Consider the following 8,271-nt stretch of genomic DNA (forward strand, 5'->3'; position numbering starts at 1 on the left):
TAAATCATATTTGATTTCCATCACCCTGTGCAGAGACCAGGCAGAATTTTTTTAAAAATTTTTTAATTTTTTGCTAGTTTCTTCATGTATCTCTCTTTTACTAGGTTAATAAAAGTTGTCTCTGTGTAAAATAAATAAAAAGTCAGTCAAATACAAATGAAGACAGAGCACAGAGCTCAGATATGTCACATGTTCCACATGCATTTAATTTTCTTGACAAATTTGTGAAACCTTCCAGTGCATCTGATATTAAATAATGCCAATGACACGAATAGTTTATTGGAAAACTATAATTTTTCGAGTGGACTGCTGGGAAGAGTTACACTCTGGGCAGTTCATCACAGTGTGATTGATGTCATACTTCCTGGAAATATTATTATTTTTTTGAGTCAACAAATTGTATTTGCCATCGATCCGGTGCATCGTAGAATTACATTTATGAGCGATAGCAGATACAAAATACAACTCAGATGAGGGATTATGTTGAGTCATGGTTGGACTGAAGCCTGTGTGCTCTCCTTTAGTCTGAAGTTTGTCTTGAAAAGACATTTTTGAAGCATTCATGCATAAGTAATGCATTTAGTGAACATAAATAGATTTTTTAAACTGGTATTTGCATTGTTCAATGTGATATATTCACTCAAATGCACCGCTCTGTATTTATACACTTTAATGATTTACTTTTATCCACTTTCTTACATTGTTTCATTTGCTCCAGGATTTGTAATTTGTATGCTTGAAAACATTTTCCATAATTTGCTTCTGGAAGATTGTTACGTTGCTTGATGATCAGAAACATTTCCGTGTGACAGAAAACTAAAAACATAGAAAGTTATTAAAAGGGATAAGTGGGTTTTTTTACAGCACTGTTCATGAAGTTGTCTTTGTTTTTTAGTAAATGTTTATTCTAGCCTGTTTTTTTTTCTTCCGTTCATTTCTCTGCAGCACTTTAGACGATGAAGGGACAAACCTCCGACAGCAGAAACTGGACAGACAGGTGAGCCTCTGATATTCTCACAGCTCTGATAAAAAAGGAAAAACAAATCAATCACAGCAGGACAGCTTTATCATCAAAAGCTGCTACTGCTCCATCAGTCAACTTCGAGTCAAAACCCCACGGTGGATTCTGTTATCTTCCTAAAGGGCTTTCTGATGAGACGGTTTGTGCTTCTTCAGCACAGAAAGAAAACAACGCACTAGGTGGTCTTGAGCCACTGCCCACATTAAGGCTTTCATTCTCATTAAATGTTTTCTCAACAGGCATTTTTTTTCCCTCTAACACAACAGATTATAACAGGACCATGAGTCAGAATTGGAGAGTCCAGGAATCCTCAGTCAAACTGATGTTTGGCAGTCAGAAAACTGACACTGATGTTGTTGTTTCCTGTGAGCAACACTGTAACCTAACACGCTCCCAGGCAGCCTGTCTCAGCTCCATGATAAACACAGTAAAAATACTTAGCAAGGAAGAGAAAATCACTGAATAAATGCATTTTGAGCTCTTTGAATTTTCTTTCGGTTTTGTCGTATTTAATTGGATGGGTTTGCGTGCGGCTGCTTCACTCGGCATCTATCCAAGCTGACTTTGTTGTTTGAATAACAGAGATGAAGTTGTATCATTTCATCATTCCTTTGCATTCTGACATGGTTCCATCTCTTAACGTTCTAACTGAGCCATAGAAAGCTTGCCGCCTATTGTGTCTTTTGCTTGTTTCATGCTAACGTTCTTTAGATCGTACCAATGCGAATTTAATTGTAAAGAGCTCTGCAGGACGAGGTAGAACTGCTAGTGCTCTGTGGCACAGGATGGATTAAAGCAGGGGTCCCCAAACTTTTTCCTGCGAGGGCCACATAGCTGTTCCTTTCTGTGGTCGGGGGCCGGTCTTAGTTTTTGCAGTAAAAAAAAAAAAAACAAAGAAATTCTTGTCGACGGGGGGGGGGGGGGGGGTGTTCTGTATTCGAAACTGTCGAGCGGGGGGGGGGGTTCTGTATTTGAAACTGTCGAGCGGGGGGGGGGGGGGAGACGACGACACATTCGCGCTTTTGGATAGATTTTTACCCAGAATGCAAATGGAAAAAACCGTGAGTGAAACGGTGACTGACGAGTATATATTCCATTGAGGGAAAGTAAGTTTCACATTTGCTCAAAAGCCCCCTGGTGGTTGAAGAAAAATCCACATATAAACCGGAAAATACAATATATGAAAAAAAACACTGAATGCTCTCTGGTATGAGCAGGCGGGCCGGATCCGGCATTGTTCAGGGGGCTGGACCAAATGACGTGGCGGGCCGGATCCGGCCCGCGGGCCGTAGTTTGGGGACCCCTGGATTAAAGGAACAGAAATTTTCAGAACATGTAACCATCTATCCATTTTCTACATGCGCTTATCCACTCAGGGCCCTGGGGTGCTGCTGTGCATGTTCAGCCATCAAGAGGCCAGGGTACACCCTGGACAGGTTACCAGCCCATCACAGGCCAACCCAGAACCACATAAATACATGTGTGTCCCTCCCTTTAACTCAAATATAAAAGAAGAGGAAACTTACAAAGCTATGACATCATAACTTGGGCTTTTATCAGTAGCTTAATGGCAAAATAATCCTTATGTATGCCTACTTCTGATATAAAGAAAGCAATAAAAAATCTCTTTCGTTGTTCTGCTTTCATTAGAAATAATTTTGATCAGCCTTATTTGGTAAATTTTAATCTAATTTCATGGCAGACAGGGAGAAATGATAATGTGTCTTTTTATAGTTACATTTATGAAAGCTAAATGTTCATACAAGGCTATTTCTGTTTAGTTTGTGATGTGATTTAGTGGGGGGTTTTTTCATAGTCTTACAGTACAATCTAATTTTTTTCTCTAATGGAAACCTTTAATAATTAAAGAGTTCTAGTTGGGTATAATTAGTCCTGATAAAAGCCATAGAATCCATTTAGCATCAGATCATTTGGTTTGGCAGCACATTTCCAGTCATCTAACATTGTTTCTACGTCTTATACATTTGTTCCAACTTGCATTTAAGCAACTAAACCAGCTCACCAGAAAACACTGGTAGCAGCACTAAATCCTCTTGCCTAGGAAGATCTTTCATGTGCCTCTCAAAAAGCTCTGACGCACAAAAGTATTTACTTAACAATACTGCTGAAGGTGTTTCTAAGACACATCAAGGTGCTTCCTCCAAGCTTTGTGTTTTTTTTTCTCACAAAGATGCTTGAAAAGACTGACTCAGAATTTTAGATGTGCAGATAGCAGCTAAAAATAACTTCCACAAACTCCTCCTGCATTTTTTTTTGCAGAAGGTTAGGGTGGTGTAACCTTTTGAAACCTTCTTTCTTTGCATGCCATGCCATACACCTTTATTTGTAAAGCTTTTGTTTTTCATTTGCATGTTGACATTCGTAAAATATGGGTTGTTTGCCTGAACTGTTCCTTCGTTGTCTGACTTCTGGTCTGTGTTCAAACCCTCAGCGAGCCCTCCTTGAACAGAAGCAGAAGAAGAAAAGGCAGGAGCCTCTAATGGTCCAGTCCAACGTGGACGGGAGGTCGCGCGCTCGTCGGACCAAACAGAGCGAAGAGCAGGCCCCGCTGGTCGAATCGTACCTCAGCAGCAACAGCAGCACCATCTACCATGGTGAGAAAGCCCAAAATGACAAAGAGTTCAGAAACTCTCCTGCTTAGAATTAAGCCAGATGTCAAAAAGAAAGATGTATGAATTAAGAGAGATGTAACCTTCTGACACGATTATAAATTCCAGTTTCATAGAGAGAATTAGAAAACAGAACAGAGCATAATCTTAGAGAATACGGATTGGTGTAAAACCGTTTGCTTTCATTACCATTCTGTGAAATAAAAATGTGGAAAACTTGAACAGCTAAATTAAAATGGAAGCACAGAGAGCACAAAACCAGTAGATTTGTGCTCTGGTTATTTTTAACACGATCTCACATCTTAAGTAGCTTGTTAGAACATTGGCTGGTTAACTGCAGTTTCAAACAGTTCTCACATCGTCTTCCATAATAATAACTGGCAAACCTCAATACAGAGTCTATCAAGCAGCATTATATAGCTCTGAACAGAAATACGTTGCCTGGAAAATTTATTTTCTTATTTCCAAAAGATTTGCTTGTAGGATTAGAGAAATGATCTCCAAACGTGATAGCAGGATGCTTACGCGAATCTGGTTGAAATGTCATCAGTAGAAAAATGTTCCAGTCTCTGACCGTGAAATTTAGCATCATTAATGTGAAAGGAAACTTTGAAAGAGGCCGAGGATGTTGTATGCTGTGATCTTACACAACTGCTTTAACATGCCATGCCAGGAAAAGAAAAGTATTTACTAAAACTCTGTGAAGAAAGCAGAGCAAAGTCTGGAACAATCAGACCTTGTACTTGTCTAACAGCAGTGGAAAGTTTTCACTGACCAAAAGAAAAATGAAATCAGCACCACACAGGGAAATTGCCAAAATAAAAATCACAACATGTTAAAATAAAAAATCCATTACAGACTTAATCAAGATGTAAGAGTGCAGATTTTCTAATAATGAATCAATTTTAGAAAAGGAATGCAATCCAGAACGAAATTAAGCTCTCATCAAATTTTAGGTTATTTTTACAGCTGTAAAACATTCTCAGTGTGTTTTTGGCAATATGCAAAGTGCCCACAAAATGCTGTGCCAATGTAAAAGAAAAACAATTATTTTTTATTTTATGCACATTACAGCTTGTAATTTTATTCCTTTTTCATGGAGGTGTATACATTGACTTCAGAGAATATCCCTGAGCAGCAATTCCCAGTCCAAATGTTTAGTTTCTTTGACTTAGAGATATGAAATTCCTCATTTTTCACTGAGAGAGAGAAAAAGATATTTATCTGAGAAAATCTAATTATGAGTTGTAAAAGTGCTGCTACAGAAGTAAATAGTTTTAAGCTTTGCTGATATAGGAAAAACAAAAAAAAATGCATTATTTGTATAGAAATTATAGATTTGATTTACATCAAAATTTTAGACATGAACACATTTTTTGTTTGTTTTTTTGAAATACCACTTTCCTGAATCCTGCTCTCCATTCCTGTTCACCACCTGAATATTTTCCAGTGCAAGATCCTGAACGGGAGGAGGTGAAGGTGATTTCGGACGCTCAGCTGCCTCGCTCAGCCAAAAAGGGCAAAGCATCGGCCAGCTCCACTCCGCAGACCGGCAGTGAGAAGAAGGAGAGGAAGGGCAAACATAAAGGTTCGTCCACCACAATTCAAATCAACAGACCATGAAATATATAACATTATGACTAATATTTACTTACTACAAGCAGTGTACAAGTAGTGTTGCTTCCACTCTAATTGTTATCCTTGGATCCTTGGATAACAATCACAGTTGAAGAGCTGAATGTTCAAACTACTCCTGGCAGCAAACACAATCGGTGTAGCTTTTCTCTTTTTTTTTTTTTTTGTCTGTGTCTAAGCTCTGCAGTGACATGTGACAGGAAGACTCATTAGAGGCTGAAACATTATGCAGATCAGAGATCACGAGTTTGCAAATGTCAGCTGTAGATTTGATGTACATCCTAGATCACTTACCTGCAATTTCTTGTTGCTTCTATCTATCATTTGCAGCAGGCACTACAATATTGACATGCCTCTGCAGATTTCCTGGTTGAACAGAAAATCTGTATTTCAGTCGCAAAGATGTTTTTGATATGTGAAGCAGAAATGAAATAGACATTACTGAGAAGCGTTTTTAACAAAGTTTGTTCTTGGTGAATGTCGACCTGGCAGCGATCAACAGCCCGGCTGCCCAGCAGGACGACAGTCAGATCCAGATCCTGACGGTGGGCCATTCTGCTGCAGAGGAAGGCGAGGCAGAGCCGGTCATGAGCTGCACGCAGTCACAGAGTAAGCAGGACCTCCGTGTCACCATGCTGAAGAAAGGTAAAACCTCTGTTGTTTGAAAAGTCTTTCATGACATCCACAGCGTTCTGGTTCACTGAAATACTGGACAGGTTATCATCCTCACCACACACTCTGAGTGACACTAAATCTCTCAACAGCAAGGAGCTTATTGAAATCCAGCAAAATGTAGATTATTCTAATTATTTGTCATTTTGCAATTCCTAGCACACTCAAATGACCACTGGAATTAAGCACCAGTCCCCCACATGACCCAGCAAGGATAAATTGGTTATAGACAATGGATTCAAATCTTTAAAAACAGTGACTGCTCAGGTGAAATTAAAGTGTGGCTCTTAGACATCATGTTGACTTATTCATTTTCTCCTTGGCTGAGCTCTAATATTAGTTGTAGCAATCAGCAAAGACTCATATTTTTATATAAATAAAAAAAGACAGTTATAAAATCAATACATTTTTTAACATGAGGAACAAATATGCAGAGTTCCTGAAGTCTTATGTCTCTGTAATTGTCACGTGTCCAAATGAGCACCTGATAAAAACCCATCTTCAAATCCTAACAATACCAGCAGTGTTGTTAGGATTTGAAGGGAAGCCTAACATTTCTTTCAGCTAAACATACACCCTACACATAAAGTCGAAACAAATGGGAGCAATTACCAACTCAGGGTTTCCACTCTTGATGTGTGACGAACTGCATTAACTCGGCCTCAAACGTCTGTCTGATGGTAATTGCCGCTCTTCTTCTCTCTCATCTGTCAGTCACACTCCTCATCTCCACTCTCCAGCTCTCATTAGGGAAATGGTGCAGTAGCAAGTCAACCAAAACCAAATGTAATATTTTTATTTTTTATGAGGTAATTAGGTCACAGGAAAAAAATAAAAGTATTTTATAGGCACATTGGAGCAACTGGTAACAATGCTTTTTGGTAAATAACCCTCTGTCTCTTTTGATCTTCTTAGAAAACATAGCTCTGAGTTTATCCTGCTTCTCTTATTTTTTATTTTTTTTACAAAATTAAGCACATGCCCACATTAACTTGGATAGAAAAAGTGAAATAACGTTAACACTGGAAATAAAACACATTTTAAATTGGAGATTATTTGTTGTTTACATTTAGACTTAGCTAACTGAGGTGTTGAGATACACCCACTGTTTTTTTACTAGTTTCTTTAATGTTGCAGACAATCCCAAAAAAAAGACACAGTTGTTTTAAAACAATAAGTAGCTCTGCTCAGAATGCAGAACATTAAGCAATTACTCTGGCAATAGAATAACTCTAGATTAGTTATGTTACCAACAAATTGTTAATTTGCAAAAATCTTGACCCACGACCCGTCTTATTTAATATCAATATGCTCCCACAAAGACAGTTAGAAAGTCGGCCTTCTTTCACCTGAAGAACATTTCCAGGTGTTCTAGCAACACGTGGAGAAATTCATCCGTGTTTACTTTTAGATGGGTTGATTATTGCTGCAGTGTCTTCACAGGTCTGCCTAAAAAAAAAATAAAAAAAAATCAATTAGACCACTTCAGCTGATCCACAACGATGCTGCTGGCGTTCTCACTAAAACTAGGAAGATAGAGCGGGTTACACCAGTTCTAAAGTCTTTACACTGGCTTTGAGTAGCTCAGAGAATAAAATACCGTTGTTAGTTTATAAGTCACTGCTTATCACCTCAATACATTAAAGATCTGCGATTGTTGTACCAACCTTCCAGACCGCTCAGGTCTTCTGGTTCTGGTTCTGCTCTGCATCCCCAGAACCAGAACCAAACATGGAGAAGCAGCATTCAGCTTCTATGCGCCACAAAGCTGCAACAAACTCCCAGAGAACTGCAAAAGAGCTGAAACACTGACTTCCTTTAAATCTCAACTAAATCCCATCTGTCTATTGTTGCTATTGAACTATAAGAAATGAAACGTTGACCAACATATTTGATGTGTTTTGTTGATTTTGATGATGTCGCTCATAAAAATATAATGTTTGTTACAGGTTTTCTCAATTGTTGACTCCAGTATATGATGTCTTTTGTGACTTTTTATATTGAGTTTTTAATTATGTAAAAAAGCACTCTGAACTGTCTTGTTTATATAAATAAACTTGATTGATTGATTGATTACCACATTTAAATTAAAACGGATACAATATTTTTTAATGTTGTTTAGATGCTTTCAATTTTAAATCTTCTCCACAGCAATAAGTCTAGAGTGTGCAATCCTGCAGGTGGTTTTTTCTTTCATTTTTCATTTTTTTCTCTTCTGTTTGTGTTCCAAAGGTATTTCCAGCAGTATGAATTTTGATGAAGAAGAGGACGATGACGATGAAATTAGCTCAAGCTCGTCACAGCTCAACAGCA

General features: G+C 38.2%; 1 protein-coding gene across 1 annotated transcript in view; it reads left to right on the forward strand.

The window, feature by feature from the left end:
- The first annotated feature begins 558 nt into the window (after nt 1-558).
- Nucleotides 559-8,271, forward strand: part of tub (TUB bipartite transcription factor) — a 17,347-nt gene continuing 9,634 nt past the window's right edge. Inside the window, exons 1-5 of the mRNA XM_015006721.2 lie at nt 559-997; nt 3,474-3,636; nt 5,102-5,239; nt 5,779-5,931; nt 8,191-8,271. The exon at nt 8,191-8,271 is cut by the window's right edge and continues 41 nt beyond it. Coding sequence (XP_014862207.2) covers nt 899-997; nt 3,474-3,636; nt 5,102-5,239; nt 5,779-5,931; nt 8,191-8,271 — 634 coding nt within the window. The 5' untranslated portion in view covers nt 559-898. The remainder of the gene's footprint in view (nt 998-3,473; nt 3,637-5,101; nt 5,240-5,778; nt 5,932-8,190) is intronic.

Source organism: Poecilia mexicana, unplaced genomic scaffold, assembly GCF_051168715.1.
Source record: "Poecilia mexicana isolate PSO_F unplaced genomic scaffold, ASM5116871v1 scaffold_3, whole genome shotgun sequence".
Taxonomy (NCBI): Eukaryota; Metazoa; Chordata; class Actinopteri; order Cyprinodontiformes; family Poeciliidae; genus Poecilia; species Poecilia mexicana.